Consider the following 25768-nt stretch of genomic DNA (forward strand, 5'->3'; position numbering starts at 1 on the left):
CAAGGCTCCTCATTCAGCTGATTAGCCCACTTTAACTAGAGCAACTTTTTAGTGGTTCTAGTTAAAGGAGCTATTTTGGGCAGTCATTTGATGAACTTCACTGTCCTTCTCCATATGTGCATCTGAACTAATCCCAGGGTCTTTCACTGAATCATGAAAAAAAAGAGAACCCTTTAAAGGATATTACTCCTTCAGTAAGGAAAAGGATGCATTTAAATAGCATCTTTCATAGTGACAGGACAGTTCAATGTGATTTGCAGCTGATCTATAGTCTCGTCAATGTCACTGTATAGAAAATGCAACGGCCTGTTTGTCCACATATAAACTTCCATGATGTTGGCTGAGAATTAAAAAATGTCCAGAAGACTGTGAAGAACTCCCCTGTTCTTCATTAAGATAGTACCATGGGATACTTCATGATTAAGATCTTATCTGAAAAATGGCATTTCTAATGGTACAGTACTGTTCTGGAGAATTGCCAAGGCTTTCTGTGCTTGGATCTCAGGACTGTACTTGAAGCAACACTTCTGTGTCTGAGCCAAGGAACTGAACCAAGATATTGAGACATCATTTTGAATATTGTGCATGTGGGAACCTGCCAGATCTGGTCATTTCTGATGATTTCCTTGTTTTTGCCTTTGAGACTTTGTAAGACGATAACCTATCCCTCAACGTCAGTAAGACAAAGGAATTGGTTGTTGACTTCAGAAGGAGTAGCAGACCGCATGACCCCATTTACATCGGTGGTGTGCAAGTGGAACAGGTCAAAAGCTTTAAGTTCATCGGGATCAATATCACAAATTACCTGACTTGGTCCAACCAAGCAGAGTCCACTGCCAAGAAGGCCCACCAGCGCCTTTACTTCCTGAGAAAACTAAAGAAATTTGGCCTGTCCCCTAAAACTCTCACTAATTTTTATAGATGCACCGTAGAAAGCATTCTTCTAGGGTGCATCACAACCTGGTATGGAAGTTGTCCTGTCCAAGACCGGAAGAAGCTGCAGAAGATCGTGAACACGGTGCAGCACATCACACAAACCAATCTTCCGTCCTTGGACTCACTTTACACCGCACGCTGTCGGAGCAGTGCTGCCAGGATAATCAAGGATATGACCCACCCAGCCAACACACTTTTCATCCCTCTTTCCTCCGGGAGAAGACTCAGGAGCTTGAAAACTCATATGGCCAGATTTGGGAACAGCTTCTTTCCAATTGCGATAAGACTGCTGAACGGATCCTGACCCGGATCTGGGCCGTACCCTCCAAAGATCCGGACCTGCATCTCGGTTTTTTGCACTACCTTACTTTCCATTTTTCTGTTTTCTAGTTATGATTTATAATTTATATTTTTAATATTTACTATCGATTTGTAATCCAGGGAGCGGGAAGTGCAGAATCAAATATCGCTATGATTGTACGTTCTAGTATCAATTGTTTGCTGACAAAGTATAAAGTATGCATTTTCTTTGTCTTCATTACAATTAAAACTAATGTGATTTAATTATAGTTCAAGTATGTCATATTTAAAAAGATAACATTTGAGCCTTGTGTTAAGCTCATTTAACAACTCATAAAATAGGAAATACTTTATAAGCACAAGAGATTCATCAGATGCTGGAAATCTGGAGAACAACACATAAAATGCTGGAAAAACTTAGGTCAGGTCACGCAGCATCTATGGGGAGGAATAAACAGTTGAGGACCATTCTATGCTGGATCACAAGGGTTGGAAGCCTTAGATAATTTCTTATTTTGTCTCTAAATCTTTGATCAAGTTCTGAATCTCAATGGCAGTAAAGTATTTTTCCCTGTGTATGAAGTTCCAACAAAAATGTTGAACAGCTCTCACAAATGTCCTCCTGAAATCAGCCTCTAGAGGAACAATGAATGCTCAGTTTTGCTAAGGATTGTGAATTGAACCTATTTTGATGTAGACAAGGTTTGTGAAAGGTGCCTGGAAAAAATGAAGACAAGAAAATGACTCAACGTTATTGAGCAGTTCAAATTCTTTGCCTTCCCGTGTACAAAACAAAGACTTACCTACATTTTAAACAACTAATCTGAGAGGCATACAAAGCCAAAATAGGGGCGATCTTTCCCATTTATTAGATTAGATCATGAGGACACGCAGTCCTCTTTTATTATCATTTAGTAATGCATGCATTAAGAAATGATACGTTTCTTAATGTATCATACTCCAGTATCTAGAGTGTACTACAGACACATGGGTGATACTGAAAAACAAGCAACTCACACAGTTCTAAATAGTAACGATTCATTTGTGATCTAAAACCTAACTTTTATTTCAGAAACAGTAAAACAGACAGTGGCTATGGTCTGTATCATTATGGTAAGTTAGTATCCATCTCCGTTTGGACAAAAAATACTTAATTTGCCAAATATTTGAAATAGCATTTATTACAGGTAGGATCACAAAGATGAGAAGACAGTATTTTTTTTAGTATTTTCTCTGAGTTGCTGGGTTATTCTCACTTGCTGACCATGAACTAGCGTAACCCTTCAGCACTGATCTGCTTCTCCCTGCCAGACTAAAGACATCTTCAGACATCCCTGCGACACAGCAGTCAGTGAGTGCAGCACCTCAAACCAGGTGTGTCCGGGAGGAAGTCTGCATGCATCTGAAGTGTTTCATAGGTGGGAGGCAGCATGTCTGATGCATGAGCACGCGGCAGCTGCAGGGCAGCATTAAAAGTTGGGGGGTCTTCATCGATGTTGTAGACCGGAGATCTGTGAGCCCCTCTACTGGCTGTCGGTGGCTCCTCCTCTTCTGCCTCTCTCCGCCACCACTTACAAACTGTCTGTATGCCTTTCCGTGCACCAATTAGGAACATGTCGATGAAGAACACCTCTATTATCTCAATAACACAGACGACAGAGCAGCTCATCCAGAGTCCCAGCTGGCCTCCGAAGTTTGAGAGTAAGGTGACAACCTAGAATCCGACAAGCAGAGGCATTAGCACAACCTGAACCCATGCATGTAATGTGCACCTCAAACAACACCATGTGATTCCTGGATCCTGTTCTCCATTCCTGGTGTTTAATAATTACCTGCCAACTGTCTGTGCTGGCTGCTTTCTTTCCAATTTCATGTGACTCACCAAATGAGCCTTTTGTTTTATTGATTGTCTTATAGCAAATAACACCAGCTTTTGAGAAAGGCCACGCTCTATGAGTGAACTGTATCAATAAAACATAATGCGGAATCTAGACTGGACATTTATGAAGTTAAGAGTCATGCTCAACAATCAGCTATGAGCTTGCTGCTTAAGGTGACGTGCTAACATGAAACACATATCTCAAAGTGGCATGTTCTAGGTAATTTTATGAATGGAGCTTGTTTGACCCACCCAAGTGATGATTTTATGTTGCCAAGAAGGTTTGCCATGAGAGATCAAGCAGATTGGGTACCAGCAAGTATTAATTCATTCTTACCAGCGAGATGGACCTTGAGGAAGGTAATCTAAGGACCTGTCTGTTCTGCTTGGCTAAACATTTGCAACACAGGCTAACGGGGGGGGGGGGGGGGGGGGGGGGGGGGGGGGGGGGGGGAGATAACAACACTAATACTTACATTATTTTCTGCTGTCTCAGTTATGTTCCTCAGATTGAGACTTCTATAGAAGATGGCCAGATTGGCTAACTCATTCCTGTTAAGTGAAAATGAGAGCACAAAACCAGTGTAATCTGTACACTTTGTTGTAAACCTGTTATGAAATATGCTGCACTGAATAAGCTAAAAACCTCCTGTTATTCCCACTACACTAAAGTACCACGCAGTAAAAGATTTTCATTCTTATTGTGCTTTTATAACTTTAAAATGTAACAAAGACCCTTATAGCCAATGAAGTAGATGAGAAAATTGCATGGTAGTTGCAAAGCAGAAAAAACATCCCAATTTAAAACATTACTCAGATTCCAACGAACCATCCACCTTCCTATTCCCTTCTAACACACAGAATCCCAATGCACCAAGCCCCTTCTTAAAATTTGTGCCTCCTACCTTTTAATCTTTGTGGTGTGCCCTACTCTCTTAGATAACAAGAGTTCGTCTGGCTGCCCAATTGGTTTGTGTTAGAGTCATGTTCCCATAGCTGAACTGTTCATGCACACTCATTATCCTACTGAGCCTTGCCCTTCAAGTGCCTATAGAACAGATATTTCCCCCTTGGAGGAATGATGAAGTTGCCAGTCCTGGAACTACGTGCATTAGTGATTTTCGTTCCTGGATTTCCAGATCATTCTTATCAAATATACTGATGTGAAGATTTAATTGAATCTCACCTTCATGATCACATTGCATATTAGCAGGCTGACAAATCAGAACTTACTTTCTTAGTGTTTGGTTTCTATTGAGTTTCCTTTCCCAGTTCAGAAGGTGAAGGATCCACTCCTATTGAGGAAGGACAGTGGTGTGAGCAAATTCCATCACAACAAGTCAGAGGTCTTTATGGATCAGCTTAGTCTCTCTACCCATTAATTAGTTGCTTCTCTCTCACAATTTACTTAATTCAATTTGACCCACTCACTCATTGTCTCCTACAAAAAAAATTACACGTGCGTGTGTGTGTGTACTTTTACATGCACTCTCTTTTACCAATATGAATATATGGAAATTCAAATCCATATGGATTACGCCTGACTCAAAGTCACACCATTCAATTATATTTGAATATTTTACTTCTTGGAATCCAAGGTTACATTTTCCACATTAAATACTAAAAGTTTTCTCTTCTCATTTAGGAAATGTCTCTTTGTAAAGATCTTCACCCTACAGGACAAAAACTTTCCCTGTCTCCTGATCAAAGAGAACTGAGGTATTTGACTTGTTTTTCCTTTCAAAGATGAGAAAGCTGAGGCTCCAGTACAGACCTCTGAAGAGCACGCCACGGACACTCGGATGTTTCAGATGCACTTCCACAATGTGGATTGGTCCAAGGATTCTATGCAGAATCCCTGGGATGACGTACTTAAACAAAATAAGGCAGCAGTGCAGAACAAGGCCACGGTGAAGCAGGCAGTAGATATTGTCCTGAAGATGCCGAGGTGCACGTAACACTAGCAGGGTAAATTCATCATTCAAGGAGAGTGGTCCTCAAATCAGATATGGGGGCAACACAACCAGTGGTTCATTCCATGCAACCTGGTTCAAAGTCAGTGTGAGGCTGGTGGGATACATTTATCTAGGAGTTAAAAGTTTCTGGATTTATTAGATTCATTCTTGGGAACCAGTGTAAGTGAGGGAGGGAAAAAGTGATCAAGTATATGTAATTGAACAAGCACACATATATTGAAGACTGTGAGTGGGTGCAGTACAGAAGCTAATGATTGAAAGAGTGTGTGATGGACAAAGAGAGAGGGGCAGATTGAGTAAGTCTAAAGGAATGAATGTAAGCTTGTGGGCAAGAATTTGACTTGAATGAGAACGTGACTTTGCGGGCAAGGACAAATGTGAATGAGTAACTGACTGAGTATATAAATGTGAGGGATCAAGCGGTCGTGTAAATGTGCAAGTTTTAGTGAGAAAGATTCTATGTAAGTGACTGAAGGAATGAGTACAAGAGAGCATGAATGGTACTGCATGGGACTGTGAGAGAATGAGTGAAGCAAATGAGAGAATGAATCAAGGAGATGAGAGTGAATGACAGGCAGTGAAAGCTCAAGTTAGTAAGCATGGAAAATTGAGCAGAAGTAAACTGAGCAAACACCAGTGTGAATGAATGACGATGCGATGGTGCGTGGGTGAGTGTAGATCTATGTCACTGAGAGTTCGGGCGAATCAATATCTCTGTGTCTGCGTGCACGTGCATGCTTGTGTATCTGAACTTGTGAACGAGAGCACTGTTACATCTTTATACCTGACTAGCCCACTCACCAGGTCCCTGCCCCCCACCTTCAAGCAGACATGCTGGAACCTGGGTAGGGTACCAGGAAATAGGAATCTCGTGGGCGTTGCTCACCTCAGATGGTGGTGAGGGCCACTGGGCGACACTGACAGTCATTGTCCATTCCTTAGAGCTGTGGAGAAAGCACAAAGACCGTGGCTCAATGTCCTAATATCCAACGAAAAGCAGAGAAAAATTGGACTAGGCCTTGGTTGCATGGGGATCAACACTGACTGGGTGATGATTTTAGAGGGATTACATTCACCCCTGCCACCCCTCTCCCCCCTCCAGCTCCCTTCCCCTGATTATGACTCTCAACGTTCCACAGGCAGAGGACTCAGCCTTAACTGGATATGAGATCTAAATGATCCACAGTTTGAGCATTGGCTCTAGAGTAACTGAAAATGACTGGACACTAGAATTAACTACAAACTAGATCTAGTGGCATGACGTTGACTGGAAAGTGGCTCCAAAAGCATGAACAATGTCAGTACATGAGATATTGTGGCGCTGGCAATTGCTGGACACAGGGTCCTAATGGACTGGAATTGTCTGGACCCACACTGGTAAATAAGCCCCATTGGTATTGGCACTGATTGGGCACAAGGCCCACAGAGGCCACGTTGGACAGTGGCTTTACAGGAAGTAGAATTGAGGGTAATTTAAATCCAGATAGTGGCAATGAGTGGACACTTGTCTGTAGAGAGACTAGCGGTGGCTGGTTATTCAGGGGGATGAGGGGGCTGTGTCAGTGAAGCAACAAGAGGGGACAGCAAGAAGGTATTTCTTGGTGCAGTGAGATGAGCCACAAAAACCTCAGAATTTGTGCCTTTAAATATAGTACAACTAAAAATATTAGCATCTGGTTCAATGCATTTAAGATTATCCCGCATTTCTTGTGAGCGGACTTCACAACTGGTTTGCTTTTCATATCTAGTCCTCCCTAAAAATGCTGTGTCCACTGATCTGGAAAATACTACATACTATGTTGCATTACTTACAGTAATTGTTGAATTGCATTTGCTAAATTTATGCACCTTTGACCGAACTTCCCCGAAGAGGACCACAACCTTGTCATAGGGTTTGGAAGCTTGTGTGCTTCAATGACCCAGAGAGTGACATTGGCTGGAGTCAGGGCCTTATGCCTGGCTCTTTGTAGGGTCACCCATTCCAAACAGGACAAAGGGTAGAGGCCAGACTAAGAGAGGTCCACCAGTCCTTCAGGTTTGGGGGCTCAGCTCAGGGCCGACAACCATGACTAATCAAAAAAAGTTGATATGGAAACAGCAATGAAGAATCCTATATCTGGGTGCGATCTAAGGAGGACCTCCATTGCTGCCCTAAACGCCAATGACAACAGGCAGTAAGTAAGTGACCAAACTTGGGTAAAATGTCTTCTCTTGCTTTTGGGTTACAAACCCCTGTTCTAGAATGACCAGCACTTACTAGATTTAGAGCGGCACAGCTGTGTAGTAGTTAGCACAACACTTCCTGTGCCAGCTGGAAGGTCAGGGTTCAATTCCTGCAGCTACCTGTAAGGAGTTTCTACATTCTCCCCGAGACCCCATGGATTTCCTCCAGGTGCTCTGGTTTCCTCCCACAGTCCAAAGACATACGGTTAGGGTTAATGAGTTGTGGGCATGCTATGTTGGTGCCAAAAGTGTATTAATCCTAGCTGATTTGATTTGATGCAGACGACATATTTCACTGTATGTTTCGATGTACATGTGACAAATGAAGCTAATCTTTAAACACAGCTCCAGTGGACTTGGAGTTCTTTGTGGCAGCTGGTACAAAAGGACATCATGTCCTCAGGGATGGGCACTAGTTTTAGGGCAACTTGACCACAAAGTTTTAACTGGGATTCATGGTTGCATATTTGACTGCATCGCCAGCTCCATGGGAACGTAAGTGGACCGGACATCAACAACAATGCTGACAAAAGAGTCTTACTGGACATGACTCCAGAGGGACAAGCAATGACTCAACTCTGGCTCAAGAAAGGCTGGAAATGCTTGAACACTATTAACAAGAATCCACATGGACTGCACTGGTGTTTTACAGGAAGCACATAGAATATATTCTGATAATCCAAAGTGGTGCACCTCTCTGCAACTAACACTGAGAGAAGGACAACTAACTTGTGGGATTTCATTGAGCTATCTTGTTGGAATGGAAATTATCTTCAGGTCTTAGGAACTTACTGACAGGCAGGTCGGCAAATCTTCTGGCAAACCAATTGTTCTTGAATAAATTGATTGCGCAGTCTGTAATAGCAGGAAACTATGGGAAAAGAGAAGTTTCTTAAACTCTGTGGGCAACATCAAATAACTAAACAAACAGAATTATATCTACTTCCAGATTTCCATTATTCTTCCTATCAAAAACACCCTGAATTTATTCATGACCCCTTGACTCTTGTACTGTGTCCCCAATTTCTCTGTATCTGGATTAAGAAACTTCTTCAGGAAACCTGATTGAACTCATCCTTACATTGAACAACTTCACTCACTTGCACTTTATTGTCTACCTGCACTGCACTGTCTCTGTAGCTATAACACTTCATTCTGCTCTGTTATTTTTTCCCCCTGCACTACCTCTGCACTTTTATAATGAATGATATTTAAGTCAAGTTTTTCACTGTTCCGCAGTACACGTGACCATAATGAACTAATTTAATTTCTCCAAATCAAAGATGTCTGACGAACTTCCAAATCAGACAACTTTGATTTGGAAGTTCAGCATCAGGCATCTGATCAACATGATTCGTGTAACATAATCAACAGGGTATAATTATGCTATATAGAGCTATTCAAGTGCAAAAAGATTTGTTTGTTTTATCGACTACACAAAAGCATTTGATAAAGTGAAGCACAATAAGTTATTTGAAATATTAGAGCAAACTCTAGATCTAGATTCTAAAGACCTCTGTCTAATCAGAAATCTGTACTGAGAACAAACTGCCGCTGTAAGAATAGATGGAGAAGTGAGTCAGTTTACGAAAATCAAGAGAGGTGTTAGACAAGGGTGTGTTTTCTCCCCTGATTTATTTAATGTGTACAGTGAAACAATATTACAAAAAATAAGAGACATCTTGGGAATCAAATTTGGCAGTGAAAACGTCAATAATTTCAGATATGTAGATGACACTGTGTTAATTGCAAGTACAGAGGAAGAACTACAAAACTTAATTGATATAATTATTGAAGAAAGTGCAAAAATGGGTCTATCAATTGCAAAAAGACAGAATGTATGGTGATATCCAAAAAGGAGGAGAATCCTATCTGCAGGCTGAGAATAAACGGAGAAGACATAAAGCAAGTACAGAACTTTTGCTACTTAGGAAGCTGGGTGACATCAGATGGCAGGTGAAACATGGACATCAAAAGAGGAACAGGGATGGCAAAAGACACCTTCACAAGAATGAAGAGTATACTGACCAATACTAAACTAGGCATGACACCCGCCTCAGAGCACTGAAATGCTACGTTTATCCAGTTATGTTATATGGATCAGAATGTTGGACAATATCTAGTAATATGAGGAAATGAATCGTAGCAGCAGAGATGTTTTTTTGAGCAGGATGCAAAGAATATCATGGATGAACCGAATGTCTAACAAGGATGTCATGAACAGAGCAAACACAAAAAGAGAAATAATGTATGAGATCATGAAAATGCAACGTAACTTCATTGGACATGTGATTAGGAAAGAGGAGTTAGAATGCACTGTAATTATGGGGAAAGATTGAAGGGAAGAAAGCAAGAGGAAGACAAAGACAAAGGATGATGGAGACAGCAGCCAGAGAACCGGAAATGAATACCAATGAATTGATCCACTTGACCCAAAACAGGAGTGTGTGGACCATGGCAGTCAAAGCTCAAACTGGGCACGGCACCTGATGATGATGATGATGATGATAATAATTATGCTTAATTGCTGGGGATCACAAGTCACTGGAAAAACATCACCAATGCTGAATAAACTCTTATTGGACTTCCAGCTGGGTGCAGGTATCAATTTTAACCAACGTTTCAATGACAAACTCTGCCATCTTCATTAGGGATGATGCCTGGGCATGTTTAGTCTGGTGGTATTTATACTCCCATCGTCCATCACTTCTGATTGGTTAGTCCTCTTCCAATCCCAATCAGGTTTCCGCTGTCCCACCTTGTTTACAATCAAAATTCAGTTCTTACTTAGAATGAGAGTTTTGTCTTTGTTAAAATTCTTTCCCTCTAGTTTTATTTCAATGGCTTCCTTCACCAGCCCGTCCCAAAAGCCACTGGTGTGGCAGAGTAGTTCTGCATCATTGAAACACTTAATCTTTTTTCACCAGCATTGCTATCCCAGCAAAATGCTCCAAATTCATCAGAATATTCATGACTAAAATAAGCCAGCCGATCTGGGGGAGAGCTCGCTGACTTTTGTTTGCTTATCCTTCCAATGAATTCAGATGATTTTGCTGAACTGGCACTGGTGATGCTTTTCTGTTGCCTTGTGATGCCTTGGTGCATGGTCCAGGTCACAGAAACATTTGTAGGACAGAGATCACTTCTGCCTGGTACATCATAGGGTTTATGTCCAGTCTGAAGTCATAATCTTGAAGTACTCTTTTCTCAATCAACACAACATATACTGCTGCATTGAAGACAGTGGGAAATTTCATCATCAACGATTGCCTTTGCCAAGAGTTGACTCTCAAGATAAGGAAAGAGGTCCAATTCTCTGCGTTTTGTCATCAACTTCCATTGTCAGACTGCACTGTGGTACAACACAGGCAGGTGGTAGAGGTCCTCTATCTTGTTGATTCTGAATATATTTAATGTATACCAATTTTAAATTTAGCATAGTCTAGATTTCAGAGTCTTCCTGATCATTTTGCTGGTGTCAAATTATAATAGATACAAATTTAATGCTGTTCTGATGAAATCAAAACTTTAAGCATTTTTTTTTACTCAAGAAACCCCATCTGATCTGCTAATTATTTTCACCATTTTCTGTTTTTAATCTCAAAGGCAGCTCTGTTTCCTTGCCAGACCTTCTTGGGTTTGGTCTGTCATTTCCTGAAATTTACATTGGATTTTCATGATCAAATGGTTCAAAATTTGGAATTCACTCAACAATTGACTATGATAATTATGGAATAGTTTTGGTTTTTGTACACTGTTCTATTTCGGTCCATCTTTCAATGCTCATTGATACACTCCAAAACTGATTTGTTCTGGATCGTGATGGCAATTTCTTGAAGTCTTGATTGACTGCATCTAGTCTGTAGATCACATTTTCACTTGCAATAGAGTGTAAGAGGAAGATGCAACAGTTCATCCACAATGAGCTCTACTTGAAACTTCTCTAGACCATTAAACACGCATATACCGAGAGATTGTGTGATTTACAGAGTAAAGGCAGGCAATGAGAACTTTACTGGAATCCAAAATAACTCAGACTGGGTGGCGGAGTGGAAATACATCTTTACCAAAGGAGGTGTAAGGTTCTCCTTCCCTACACTAGTCTGCAGGTCACCCTAGGGCAAGGTGTAGCACCTCCTTAGCTCTCCCCACCCCAATCAGGGTCACGTGAAGCCAAGGGGGCAGGTGGTGTATGGTCATTTGAGCAGCTGGTATATATCACAAGTCCTGGTTATGCAACCACTGATTCCAGGCAGACAGTCTCTGAAGAGTACTGGTAATGGCTGGCGTCACCCGTCTTGTAAAGGCACTGCCCAGAAGGTGGCAATGGCAAACTATTTTTGTAGAAAAATCTGCCAAGAACAATCATGATCAGGAGACCATGATTGCCTACATCAAGTAGCACAGCACATAACAATGATGATAATGGTGATACTGAGAGAATGACTGGGCACCTTAGTAGATATTGCTGATGTGGGACCTACTAATAACGACTTACAATCTGTTGCTGGGGTAAAGGCTCTACCTAGTAAAAACTAATGGAACTTATTGATTTCAGTTGCTCTTCTAAGTGCTTTCTTCCCAATTGGAGCATAGCTGTGCTCACTCTGAGGTGAAATGGATGGGTTTTGCTTGTACTCTTGCTTTACTACTGCACAGGCACCACAGGTTAAAGAACCATATGCTGGCTCATGGTGCCATAATAAATAAGGAGAGTTTCACTTGTTAGGTATGCCTTGCAACTAATGCACCATACTTAGCTATATTTTCAGTACTGGTGATATAGCCTCTACATTCCCTTTATTAATCTTCAGCTTGACAGTGTTTTCCATTATCAGAATACGGCTGAACTTATCAAATTACTGTATACTGACCGGTACTCAAACAGGTTATGACACAGCAGTTCACATGTTCATTCACTGGCTGTTAATCAAGCTCTTCATTTGAAGGTCCGTCCACGTGCTGTTGTCACTGCTGTATTTCATGCAATGAAAGCAATCACTGTGAGGACAAAACTCTTCTACAGTCTTGTGCTACTTCCATTGACCCAGCAATTTAACAAACAATCTTGAATATTGGAGGCTGCATGATCAAAAGCTTTGAAAGAATTGGATCATTTAACAGTCCACTCACAAAACTATCAGATAAAGCATGATCCAAGAAGACAGCAACAAAGTAATGTATTAATGAATAGTCTCATTCTGCTTCAGTTCCTTGTCCCAGACTGCTAGCCTTCTGTTATTTCCAACAGGTTTGGTTGGAAGTAGTTAGCAGTTTCTGTACAACTTTTTTTAAACAACTTATTGCATGCATTTGGTCCAATCACTGTCAGAGGTGAACATTTTTTTTTAAATCCTTGCCCAGCACATAATTTTGGGCTCAGTTAACTTATTGAGAATGTTTTTTTAAATACTTGCTTCCAAATGGGAGTCGTACATTCCGTGAGCTTGTTACATTGCGTAACAGGCAAGTACATCGTTGACTCCACTGGTCAACTTTACAGTCACGTGGAAAGAGAATGCCATATTTCATGCTTGAAAGATACATTACAGCAGGTGAAAGAATAAATAACAGAAATGTGATGATGCAAAGTGAGAGAATGAGTTAATGGGAGGAAAATGAGAATATAAATAAATCAGGGGAAATAGAAAATGGAATACTGGAATCATTATCTGAAATCATTGTTGCGTCCAGACAACTGTAGTGAGCTGCTTTCCTCCAGCTTACATTGAGTTTGTACAGGAAGGTGGTTTGGAGAGGGAGGAAAATTCAAGTCATATGTACTTGTCAATCTGAGGTCACGACTGAAGACTGAATGGAGGTGTAAATTCAGTGACCACTTTCTAGACTGAAGTCTCCAAGCATAAATGATACTGCCTAGTAAAACACACAAAATGCTGGAGGAACTCAACAGGACAGGCAGCATCTATGGAAATGAATAAATAGTTGACGTTTCAGGCCGAGACCCTTCTTCAGGACAGCTCTGAAGAAAGGTCTCAGCCCAAAACATCAGCTGCTTATTCATTTCCACAGATGCTGCCTGATCTGCAGGGTTCCTATAGCATTTTGTGTGTTACTTTGGATTTCCAGCATCTACAGGTTTTCTTCTGTTAATGATACTACCCCTTGCTTTTCTGTCAGGAGGTGAAACTCCTTGTGATTTGTGCAATCCTGCCATGCATAAAATGCCTACTGTGTTTATCTGTGCAGCAACGAATCACTGTGGTAATCTTTGGATGTAATTAGATGCTGCAGACATATAGATATTGATCAGCAGGAAGTGTGAACTCACTCCAGCCTGGGAACTTTGCGTAATCGCAGTACTCTGCTTCGGCAGGTAGTGGCTTCTCATAATGGGCACACCCACAGCATCGGACCATTTCCATCTGAAAGCACGAGTGCAGACACATCTGTGTGCACAAAAGGAGTCAACTGGATTAGTCTGCTCTTTCTATTCCCAGTCGAAGTTTGTACTGATGATTTCAAGTGGGCTGAAGTCTTGCCTGTAAAGTGTATCTTTTGTTGTAGAGATTTGCCACTGGCACATTCAGCCCGTCCATCGTACAGTCACTGTACGGACTACCCAGTCTTTGCAATACAGTCTGAAATATCAACAAAAATGATTCATTGGAAAGCAATACATTGCAAGAGACAAACAGCAGCAAATGTAAGTTATTGTAAGCCTTGCAATTGGTGAAGGTTGCTCAGTTTATCTGATTTTTATTTCAAAATGAATTTTATGCATAATAAAAATATAGTGGGGTTCTGGTTAATTAGGCCATCAGGGCAGCTGTTTATATGGGACAATGTGCTGCTTCGTTGGGGCAGGAGACGACTGCTGAACATTTTCTAACTAGCATCAGTCGCAGTGCCTGTTAGACACTACTACACCGCACATAGAGCAAACAGTTTTTAAGTAGCATCAGTTGCATGTGTTTGTGTTCAAAAAGCAGTGATTTTTGTCACTGACAGTTGTGAGAAATAAGTAGTGAACAACTCAGAACTCACTGCTGTTTCAATCATTCAGACATGGAAATACCAGAAACGGCTGGCTGTGAAAATGAAACGATTTCACTATTTCAACAAGGTAGGACTTAAGAAGAATTTGAGGGTATCATCTTGAATGTTACCTTTGGTCCCCACTGGGCACTCTGCTCTCACCTGTGGCTCTAAGCCCCATTTCAGTACACTGCTCCATCAGGTTGGCTATACCAGGTGAGGGTAGCTGGCAGTCTCAGACCCTGGTGAGATTGGGACATGCCTGTCCGAGCATGTGAAGTCAGCTCTGGAGGACTGGCTGGAAGAGATCTACACAGTGAGATCCAATGGCCAGAAAGGCCCTTCTGAAACGCACAGGGAGAGCGAAGGGCATGACGAGGCACAAGATGATGTCATGGTCATCCACTGCAACCAGGGAAAACTCCAGTTGTGACATCTACTCATCCCACTGGACCCAGACTTCTGAGATGGAGACAGTGGAACTGCCCAGGCTTTCTACACAGGTTTCCTGTCATTGTCAAATATGATGGCCAGCCACCAATAGTTTTGGTAGTGTTCTAGTTTGTTTTACTGTATATTTCATTCAAACACCTAAATTGTTACTCAGTTAAACAGGAGATTGTCTTTATATAACTTTTCAGCTACTCCCATGAAACTTCTGGGGAAGCCACTTAATTGGGCCAAAATGTACTGGTCTCAATTGACTGGAATCTACTGTATATATAAAAGAAAAAATATAGTACAAAATATCTTACTTTCTTACTATGTGCCATTTCATTGGAGGTTCAGCAGGAATTGAAAACTGCATTGCCTCTCTGTACACAGACCTGCCATAAATCACCAGGTAACAGATCTGAATCACAGCTACAATATTCTCATCTCAAACTCACCTAACCAGATTCCTCCATTCTCAATTCCATCCACCAATCAACTCTTATCTCCTTAACACTCATCTTCACATCATCTCCCCAACTATCTACTCAGTTTCAGAATGTGGGAACAGGCATATTTCCCCCCTTGAGTCTATTCTATCAATCAACCCAACCAACAGGGATCTGTGATCCAACTCCATGTATCATTTCTCCATAAACCTTTAATAAGCAAAACTCCATCAATCTCAGATTTCAAATACCAAAATGATATGATTCAATTGCCAATTGCGGAAGAAAGTTCCATGTTTCCGCCATCCCCTGCATATTGAAATGCTTCCCAACTTCATTGTTCAACTCTAGTTTTCAGACTGAAGCCCCTTAGTCTTAGATTTACCAACTTCTAGCTCTTATCATTTCTGCTCAATGAACTGAAAACTTAAATCAAAACACTCCAAAACATGCTAAATTATGTAGAATCCAGCCAAGTATAACAGAATATAATCCAAGTTAACATTCATATGCACTCCCATCACAAAAATGAGATGCTTCAGCCAAATAAAATCCAACTACAATGTTGAATAGCTGGAGCCTAACTTCAAATATCTGATGCTCCAGGCATAAATTCCATTAATCCTCAGGTCTCCTTGGATTTTCACCATTTAAAAAGTATTCTGTTCAATTATTTTTGTATCCAAAACAGAGGACCTCACATTTGCATGCTAAAATTGAGTTTGTTGAGTACTGTGAGAATTGCTTGGACCTTGACCATCAGCTGATACCGTCAGCTTAGTTGTGAAGGAGTGTTTCCCATTGGGAAGATTACCAATTCAAGGCCCATGGCCGTTTGGGTTTCTGTCTGAATCTCAATCCCCACATCTTCAATGAAGGGGTGTTCATGGTGATCATGAATGACAATTTTGGCTCCCATTGAAGTGATGAGGTACGGATTGTACTCATCCTCATCCACATGCAGAGTCACCTTCAGGCCTGTGAAAGAGAAGAAGAGGAGAGCCAACTTTCAGGACATCGTGATCAGTTTATAGCCAATAAACACAGCCACGTTGCAAGTAGGAAATATGGTGGCCAATTGCACACAGCAAGCTCTGACAAACAGTATAACATTGACTTTCACTTGGAAATTCTTTATGCCTTATCAGATCAGAACTGATGAAGGTATGTCAGGCTAAAATGCTGCCAGTGAAACGTGAGCTAACCAGTCTATAATTTCCAATATTTTCTATCCTTAGTTTGTATCTCACTTCAGAGTTGAACAACTTCGGATAGTAATTCTGTATTTCCATTAAAACCTGTTCTTTGACTTTTCTCATCATCACTCTCACTTTGATCAACCTTCCATCACAGATATCCCTTCCGTTGTTTCCACCTCTACTTGCATTCTATTGCTTCTGGAAGTGCTAAAAATTTAGCCTAGCACACAATTCCCAATTCTAGTGAAAGATTCCCAACCAAGGATTTAATTCACTTTCTCCTTCCACAGATGATGTCAGACGTGCTGAAAATCTCCACCATTATTTGTTTTGACTTTAGATCTCAAGGATCTGCATTTTTTTTTTACAACCCCAACAAAAGAACTTGGAGTGAAGTGTAGAAATCATGTAATAAGCTCAAGAAGGAGATGGAAAGTTTTCTAAAAGGCAAGTGGATCAAGGAATGTGGGACAAAAGTGGGAATAGGCTACCGAATGCTCAGGCAGATAGCATTGAACGGTGGAACAAATGCTAAGGGTGGAATAGCATTTTCCTGCTTCCGTTTTCGTTGTAAAAAAAAACCCATGTCGTGACTTGAAGATTGTGAGACACCACATCCTGGGGGGGGGGGGCATACTAAAGAGTGAAGTCACACAAGGACATAGGATCGTGGGCATTCTCCACCAAGAGAGACACGTGAATATTGCACTGGGACACCCAGAGTACAGTGGAAACTCTTCCCCAAGTCCTTCAATAAAGGTTAACTTCCATCTGGAAGATAATTGCGAAGAGTAGACTTTACCCAGAGGCTTTGAATCCGTAAAGCTGTACTGGCAGAATAAAATGTTTTATAATTATAGTGTCATACAGCACAGAAACAGGTCCTCTTGTCCATGGGGCCAATCAGTGCTAATCCCATTTACAGAGTAAATTGTAGACACTGCTTCCTCTGTCTTTCGACTTTACCCTCCATTATCAGTGAAAACTCCGCCTCGTTTTACCGTTCTCACTGCCCCCGCTGTTGGTTCGCAGAGCTCTGCTATCTTCTCCACTGTTGAATGTGAAGCAGTTTCCACGCAGCGGGTGGTGCATTAGGCTAAAGTTCCTGTAGCGGGGAGAGAAGGGGGACAGACACACCTCAGTCACTGCGGAAAAAAAGAGTGAAACATCAAAGATGCAGATCTTCGGGAGGACTGGAGTGTCGGAGGAGGCAAACGCGGGAAAGCTGGAAACAAAGTGCATTTGGATATTGACCTCGGAAACCCCCTCCCCACAAGGACTACAGACAACCCAAGAGTATAAAGGATTGAGATGATATCTTATTAAAATGTCATAATTTGTTAGATTTAATAAAGTGAACCTAGTTCCCCTGAAACACTACTCTGTCTCAGCTCTCTGACAATGAAGGAGTCAATCAAAGAGCAACTTCAACAGGTTGAAAATTATTACTCTTCCTCCGGGCAACACCCCGTCAGCAGGTACCTGACAGTACAGCAAGCCCTCAGCACCACCCGACTCCTAATGAATCAATCCGTGCCGATATGTTCACACGCAAACACGAGGGAATCGGCAGATGCTGGAATTTCAAGCAACACACATAAAAGTTGCTGGTGAATGCAGCAGGCCAGGCAACATCTCTAGGAAGAGGTACAGTCGACGTTTCAGGCCGAGACCCTTCGTCAGGACTAACTGAAAGAAGAGCTAGTAAGAGATTTGAAAGTGGGAGGGGAGGGGGAGATCCAAAATGATAGGAGAAAACAGGAGGGGGAGGGATGGAGCCAAGAGCTGGACAGGTGATTGGCAAAAGGGATATGAGAGGATCATGGGACGGGAGGCCTAGTTTCAGACCATGCTGTACCCTACCTCAAGTAGTACCCCTCGAAATGGTATAGTGCCCCTTACTGCCACTCCACGGCATTTGCCTCCCCAGCCCCATCAGAACTATCCTCTCTAAATGCGGCCCCCCACCACGCCAGTACTGCACTGAGCGTGGGGGAGCCGTGGCTGCTTCAGAAATGTCGCTCCCACTATGATTGAGCTCTTCAGAACTGCCCCCCCAAAACGTAACTCGACCCCCCCCCCCCGTTCTCCTCCAAACTAAATTCCTAGACTGGACCCGGGGACCTGCCTCCAAATTGTTCTTTCCACACTGTTTGAGCCTCCCCAATTGCGGAAACCCCAAACTACCCGTCCCCCACCTTCACTGCGGACCCACAAAATTTCTGCACAGGAACATTCTGGAAAGGTGTGAACCCAAAAACTGACGTCTCCTAGCGACAACTGCTTTTCTCGGTTGGCTACAGCCGAATATCTTACATACAGAGCAGTCTGCATTAACCTTGAATCGCAGGCTCTTCCCCCAAACGAACAGGATAATATAAGATCATCAGCAGAGTAGCCCATCTGCAGTTTGGTTTGTTCGGGCACCCGTGCCATAATGTTGAGGTAGTGGAGTCGATACCATTCCTGGATGGCGGCTGTGCCCGAGTTGAATGTATAGATGTCACAGGTAGAGTCATCGTGTTTCTTCTCGCACTGCCCCGGGAGAGAAAGAAGAAATAAGCGAACTTGCAATACAAGGTCAAGCTAGTTTCCAGTGCCCAAGATGTCCTCAGCAGATCCTGACCCAAAGGATCTGGCTCTTCCCTATGTATCAGACTCACCAACTTGAAGCCAATCATGTTGCTCGGTTTCAGGGTGTAGCTGCCCCCGAACGATCGGGTTCGGAGTGTCCCGTTCATCCTGTGTAGCCTCTTGGTGATGAGGTCGGACAGGATGGTGTAATCCTCGCCCACCTTGACCCGCAGCAGTGGAATACTGTTGGAAAATCCGCCCCCTTGGCTTTCGGCGGTGTTTCGCCGAGCTCGCCACTGACTGCTGTTGGAAGTATTGGTGAAGTGGTAAAGCTCGCTGATGGCAATCCGCGTCTCCTGGTCCAGTTTATCAAAGAGATGTCTCGTCGCAGTGTATCTGTAGAGAGACGGGAGCAAACCCAGGGCAATGATAACCGCCATGGTCTGGGTGTGTATGAGGGAATTCAAGTAGGACCTTTCTAGGAGGTTCATGTTCACATTATTGACAAGGAAGACATCTTCAGAAATACAGTACATCTTTTATGATGACAATTGTTTGAAAATTTCTGTGCTTCCTACTGTATTTTTAGCCAACATACACCTTCATCAGGTGCTAGTCAAAGCATTTGACCTCTGCCACCGACCCTCCAATCATGAAACGGTGGAGAACCTTGGGGAACAATGGCCCGCAGCGACGGGTTCCCGTATTTACCAAACATCGCAGTTTAAGAACTGGACAGGGAGCATTATCTGCTCAACAGTCTCCTTCATTTTCAGCGAGATCATGATTACTACTCCATCTCGTCTCCAATTCCCACCCTCAGCCTTATCCCTGAATTCCTAGCAGACCAAAAAATTGCACGAAATCTACCAAGTAACTAACACACGCACACGCGCACACATACACACGCACACAGTGCTGGAGGAACTCAGTAGGCCAGGCAGCATCTATGGAAAGGAGTAAACAGTCGATGTTTCTGGCTGAGACCTTTCGTCAGAACTGGAAAAAAGATTAGAAGTTAGAGCAAGAAGATGGGGGGGGGGGGAGGGGAGGAAGAAGTACAAGGTGATAGGTGATAGGTGAGACCAGGAGAGAGGGAGGGGTGAAGTTAAGAGCTGGGAAGTCCATAGGTGGAAGAGATAAAGGCTGGAGAAGGGGGGATCTGACAGGAGAGGGTAGAATACCATTGAAGAAATGAAGGAGAGAGGTGCTACGTAGTTAAGGAGATAAGGTGAAGGGAGGGGGAAAAAATCCAGAAGTTCAAGAAATTGATGTTCATGCCATTAGGTTGGAGGCTACCCAGATGGAATAAAAGTGTTGCTACTTCAACCAGAGTGTGGCCTCATCATGGCAGTAGAAAAAACCATGGAGTGTCATGTCAGAATGGGAAGTAGAATTGAAATAGGTAGTCACCAGGAGATCTCGCTTTTTTTTCTGGCAGATGGAGTGTAGGTGCTTGGTGAAGCAGTTTCACGATCTACACCGTGTCTCATCGATATGCAGTAGGCCACATCAGGAGCACTGGATACTGTAGATGAATCCAACAGACTCTCAGTAAATGGTGTAGGGGCAGGTATGGCACTTGTCCTGCTTGCAGTGGTAAGTACCAGCAAGGAGATCAGTGAGTGGGGTGGGATAAATGGACAAGGGAGCAATCCCTACAGAAAGTGGGAAGTGGGGCCGAGGGAAAGATGTGCTTGGTGGTGGAATCCTGCTGGAGATGGTGGAAGTTATGTTGAATTATTTGCTGGACACGGAGGCTAGTGGGGTGGTATGTGAGGACAAGAGGAGCCGGTTGCTGGTGGGGTGCCGGGAGGATGGGGTGAGGGCCGTGTTGATAGTGGAGGAAGGAAAGCCCTTTTCTTTGAAGAAGAATGAAAAGCCTCATCCTGAGAGCAGATGCAGTGGAGACAGAGGAACTGTACGAAAGGGATGGCATTTTTACAAGTGACAGGGTGGGAAGAGGTATAGTCCATGTAGTTATGAGAATCAGTGGGTTTATAAAATATATCAGTAGATAAGCTGTCTCCAGAGATAGGGACAGACAGATCAAGGAAGGGGAGGGAGGTGTCAGAAATGGACCAAGTGAATGTGAGGTCAAGGTGGAAGTCAGAGGCAAACTTGATAAAGTCGATGAGCTCAGCATGGTGCAGGAAGCATCAGCAATGCAGTCATCGATGTAGTGTAGGCTCGGAACATAGACTGTTCTGTGTAGCTAACAAAAAGCAGGCACAGCTGGGAATTATGAGAGTGCCCATGGCTACACCTTTCGTTTGAAGCAAGTGGGAGGAGAATGTACCAGTCTTAGTCTAGACCACTCTATAGGGAAGGACTGAGCCCTGAAAGCATTCACATCCCACCAGTTTCTCTGGCAGTCCAAGAAAAATAAGTCAAGAAAAATTTCACTTACTTTGTGAAAGCTTTCATTCTGCTGAATGGACTTTTCCCGTGTAAAATTGGAATACCGTAAATGGCAGGTTAATAGTTAGCACTCACTTGATGGGCTGAAGGACCTGTTCCCATTCTGTCTTACTCTATAGTTCTAAAGTAAAGGTGCATGCCAGAAATTCTAATGTTCTCACATAGCAATGAGACACCAAAAGCCCTGGTCCTTGGATACCACTGACTAGGCATTGCAGTTTCATTGTCAAAAATGTGCTACCTGGGTTCAACATGTTCTTGTGCTGGAAAGGTCTAAGCTGTTTCTGGTGTGGAGGTTTTGGAATTGCCGCAATAGTTGAAAGGTCCAAGAAGGGAGGGGGCATGTCAGGACATAGAGTCTTAGAAAAGTATAGCAATAGAAACAGACCCTTTGACCCATCTAGTCTATGCTGAACCATTTAAACTGCCTATTCCCAATTGACCTGCACCCAGGACCATAGTCTCCATACCTCTACCATCTATGAACCTATCCAAACTTCTCATAAACATTGAAATCGAGCTTGCATGCACCACTTGCACTGGCAGCTCATTCCACACTCTCACAACTCTCTGAGTGAAGAACTTTCCCCTCATGTTTCCCTTAAACTTTTAACCCTTAACCCATGACCTCCAGTTGTAGTCCCACCCAACCCCAGAGGAGAAAGCCTGTCTACATTTACCCCTCATAATTTTGTATACTTTGGTCAAATCTTCTATGTTCCAAGGAATAAAGTTCTAACCTATTCAATCTTTCCCATATAACTCAGCTCCTCCAGATACGGCAACATCCTTGTAAATTGGCGAACAGGTAGAGTCTTGATAGTCCAAATGCAGAGGTAAATACTTGATAAAGATAAACTTTATTTTGTCACATGTACTTTGAAACATCGGAACTTACATTGAACTGCATTGTTTGCATCAAATCAGCAATGATTGTGCTGTGCTTGTGAGGAAGTGTCGCTACGCTTCCTGTGCCAACACAGCACGCCGACAGCTCACTAAACCCAACCCGTACATTTTTGGAATGTGGGAGGAATGCAGAGCACCCGGAGGAAACCCAGGCTATCGCGGAGAGAACGCACACACTCCTTACAGCCGGCGGTGGGGACTGAACCATGATCTTCCGATCGCCGGTTGCCGCCACCGCGATACAAGGGCATTGGTCGGCAGGTGGGGGTGATTGACATTGAGTGCATACAATGCAGGAAGGGGCTGACGAAGAAGGCAAATTATTCACCCTCCGGGTAGATACTGGATTTTGCTGTGCCTAACAAAATCGCGTTTGTTAATTATCAATTGGCTTGATGCTATTATATGGACATTTCCCTCGTAAGTGTTTGCAATGGTGGACAGCACCGGGGTGGAATTTCCAAAGTGAAGCAAATTCACCCAGGAAAGCCTATTTTCATGTCTCATTGTTGAAATAAAATCCAAATATATAATGGTTATAAAAGTCTGAACAATTACATGTGTAGATGATATACTTCTATTGTTTCTCCCTTATCCGTAGTAATGGTTGTAGCCTCCAAGTGTTCTAACATTGTCAAATATTATCCCCCTTTCATGAGGTTACATGGATTTTACAAGTACTTCTCTAGTAATGGATCCCAGCGGTTTCGCACATCTGGCGAAAGAGTACGAAAGCGCGGAAGTAGGAGAATGGAATTTTTAGGGTCTCGGCCCGAAACGTCGACTGTATTTTTCCCCCATAGATGCTGCCTGGCCTGCTGAGTTCCTCCAGCATTTTGTGTTGAATGATCTGTTCCTTATCTTTCAGAAATTGTGGGCCCAGGCAGAATCTCCCAGTGCCACGGGGAGCTGCACTGTCGGAGATGCCGGCTTTTGAATGTGATACAAAACTGAGTTCTTGTTTGTTCCTCCCTCACCACCCCCCCTAGGTAAATCCGCAAGACCCACGGCGGTATACAAACAACCGGAGGAGTCAGCCAATGGTTCGGCGAATGTTTATACCGCAACCATAAGTGGGCTGAAATAGATCATCTCTACGGGATCTTGCTCTGCATTTGCCTGGTACCGTGATTCGCGCAGTAACCCCGCTTTCAAAAGCGACTTCATTGACTTTGGGAAATGCTGAAGGGGGCCACTGAACAGGGAGGTCTTTCTGCGGAGGGCGTGGGGAACTGACCTGTATGGGTTCATGTTGCAGATGGTGATGGCAGGGAAGGGAATCTCCTGGAATTGGACGGTGATGGCGACGGAAGCAGTGTAGTAGGAGGCGATGAGAAGAGCGCACTGCCAAAAAATGATCCCCACGGCGCCAAGGGTCAGGATCACCCAGATTGCCCGTCGCAGCCGGCCTTTAGACACCACAATCCTGCGGCAGCCGTGGGTGTTGGTGTTGTAGCAGTACCACCGTGCTAACTCATAGATGTTTGCTGCTTGTGGCCCCGTCACTGGCAGCTTCTCCTTGATCTTCTCTTTCAGTCGCTTTGTCTCCGATTCCATAGTGTCTTCACAACAGCGCCCTGGCACGGGAGGAGGCATTAAAACTGGACGGGAAGCGCGAGCAGAGTTGCATTTTACTGCCTCACGTTCCTTCCCTCCCACTCACTTCACTCCCCTCCCCTCAATGGCACCCTCCCCTTTTTGACTTGTCACACATACAATCTCTTCCCCTCCCCTCAGTTGTACACTCACCCCTTTCCCCTGGCATTGTACAGTGTAAATGTTGCTTCCCCCGAGTTTGATTGTTAACCCAGGAAAGGGGGCCAGAGAGCGCGGAAACTCTCTGTGAGCGAAATCGGTGGGGGTGTAAAACAGGCACTGGACTTCGAGCACGGGACTGCCGGCTCGCTTGTTCGTTTGGTTGATGTTATTCATGATACAAGCAGCAGCCGGCAGCAAAGAAACAACGCCCTGATCGGGCCAAATCATAATCAGTACACACTTCCAGAGAACAAGCAAGTGTGGCCAAAAATTGTGGGACCCATTAGGCGGAAAGAAAAATGGGATCTGGAACCCCAGAAATGAAAAGATGAATGAACTTTTAAAATATATATTCAACTTCTTTCTATATGCAAATCAATTTAAATATTTAATTGGAATTGGTCAAGTCTCCAAATTGTTCTGGGATGGGGGAGAGATTTAATTTCCCTTTAGAAAGTGTTTCATCCCCTAGATTCCTAGATCATTTGGATATATATTTCTAAACTCCAGACACTGGTTAAATCCATAAATCCAAGTTTCCTCAGATCACATCGTCTACTATCAGCCACTTACTCTTTGAGTCATAAAAAAGGCATTCAAATACGAGTAACACATACAAATTTCTAGAGGAACTCAGCAAGTCGGGCAGCATCTATGAAGGGAAATAGACAACGTTTCGGGCCCAGACCTTCAGCATTTTGTTTTTGTTACTCAAGATTTCTAGCATCTGCAGAAACTCTTGTGAATCAGATATGATATTTTCTTTAATTTAGTAATGAATTTTCACCAATGAGTTCAGTTTATTTTATCCCACTGTTCTTTTTCCAATATTACTTTAGTTTAAATGACTTTCTGGTGGAGATCGACTCGTACATTAAAGGGTTTGACCTACCTGTGTGGGGAGCGTGGGTCACCAAACTGTAGTTAAACTGGGTGCGAGACCGCGTCCGATTCTCAGCCACGACCACAGTCACAGCACAAGAGAAGAGAAGGGGGTTGGATTCGGCTTGTCGGACTCTGCTGACAGCTGCTTCACATTCACTGATTGATTGATCTATTGGTCAGGGAAACCGAGAGAGCAAAGAAAACGTGCGGGTATTTGAGGGGTGTGGATAACATTTGCAAGGCCAGTGTTTACTGTTTTCCATAGTTATTAAATAGTGATTGATGTTACAAACGAGGGACCTGTTCGACCACTTCATGGGATAATAGGGGGACAAACATTGGTACAGGTTCTACCTGTTGGCTTTGGTCTGAGACCTAAACAGCACAAGGGTCTACGCCCAAACTACTCAGACTCTGATGAAATCCTTCCTCATACATTGTAGGTGACAGGGCGACTTAAAGTTGGAATAAGGGGCATCACCGCTGACAGTAAGCCTGTACCCATCGTGTGATAACCCACGCCGATTTTAACACCCAATCAATAATCAATATGGGCTATACTGTATCATAAAGCACAATAAATTACGGGTTGAATAAAGATTGTTTATTTAATACAACGTGTCAGTGATTTTGTTTCTCCTACCCCACTGAATCCGCAACGGAGAACAGTCCGAACTACAGGTGTCCTGCCAGGGATGCGAGTTCGGCAGAACCAGCCCCGTGTTTCGCAAACAAGCCAGGGTCGTACTGCTCCCTAATGGCCGACCGTCAGCTTCGCAGCACGACAGACTTGCACACGAGCGGCTGAAAACTGCGAGAGGAACACAC

The 25768-nt window shown here is 43.2% G+C and overlaps 1 protein-coding gene across 3 annotated transcripts; it reads right to left on the minus strand.

Moving 5' to 3' along the window:
* Positions 1 to 2277: 2277 nt before the first annotated feature.
* Positions 2278 to 25105, minus strand: LOC140202910 (epithelial sodium channel subunit gamma-like). Of its 3 annotated transcripts, none has more exons than XM_072268481.1 (13): positions 24948 to 25105; positions 23535 to 23874; positions 19057 to 19363; positions 18732 to 18928; positions 17395 to 17498; positions 16009 to 16172; positions 13818 to 13916; positions 13607 to 13724; positions 8107 to 8185; positions 5978 to 6035; positions 4349 to 4410; positions 3592 to 3667; positions 2278 to 2950 (listed from the first exon to the last, which is right to left on the minus strand). In XM_072268481.1, exons 2-13 carry the CDS (start codon positions 23852 to 23854, stop codon positions 2585 to 2587), a joined length of 1950 nt encoding a protein of 649 aa, XP_072124582.1. In that variant the 5' UTR covers positions 23855 to 23874; positions 24948 to 25105; the 3' UTR covers positions 2278 to 2584. The 3 variants fall into 3 exon arrangements, with proteins under 3 accessions (XP_072124582.1, XP_072124580.1, XP_072124579.1); XM_072268479.1 differs by lacking the exon at positions 24948 to 25105 and adding an exon at positions 24047 to 24077; XM_072268478.1 differs by lacking the exon at positions 24948 to 25105 and having other exon boundaries at positions 23535 to 23958.
* Positions 25106 to 25768: the final 663 nt, after the last annotated feature.

The sequence above is a fragment of the Mobula birostris genome, chromosome 9 (assembly GCF_030028105.1).
Source record: "Mobula birostris isolate sMobBir1 chromosome 9, sMobBir1.hap1, whole genome shotgun sequence".
NCBI lineage: Eukaryota > Metazoa > Chordata > Chondrichthyes > Myliobatiformes > Myliobatidae > Mobula > Mobula birostris.

What these genes read in the sequence shown, in the direction of transcription:
- LOC140202910 (XM_072268478.1), bottom strand. Translation starts at nt 23,893, where the DNA reads ATGCCTCCTCCCGTGCCAGGGCGCTGTTGTGAAGACACTATGGAATCG. An exon ending in GGAAGAGCCTGCGATTCAAG is followed by an intron (nt 17,499 to 18,731) that starts GTTAATGCAGAC and finishes TCCCCGCTACAG; the next exon opens with GAACTTTAGCCTAATGCACC. An exon ending in CGGCCATGGGCCTTGAATTG is followed by an intron (nt 13,917 to 16,008) that starts GTAATCTTCCCA and finishes TTGATATTTCAG; the next exon opens with ACTGTATTGCAAAGACTGGG.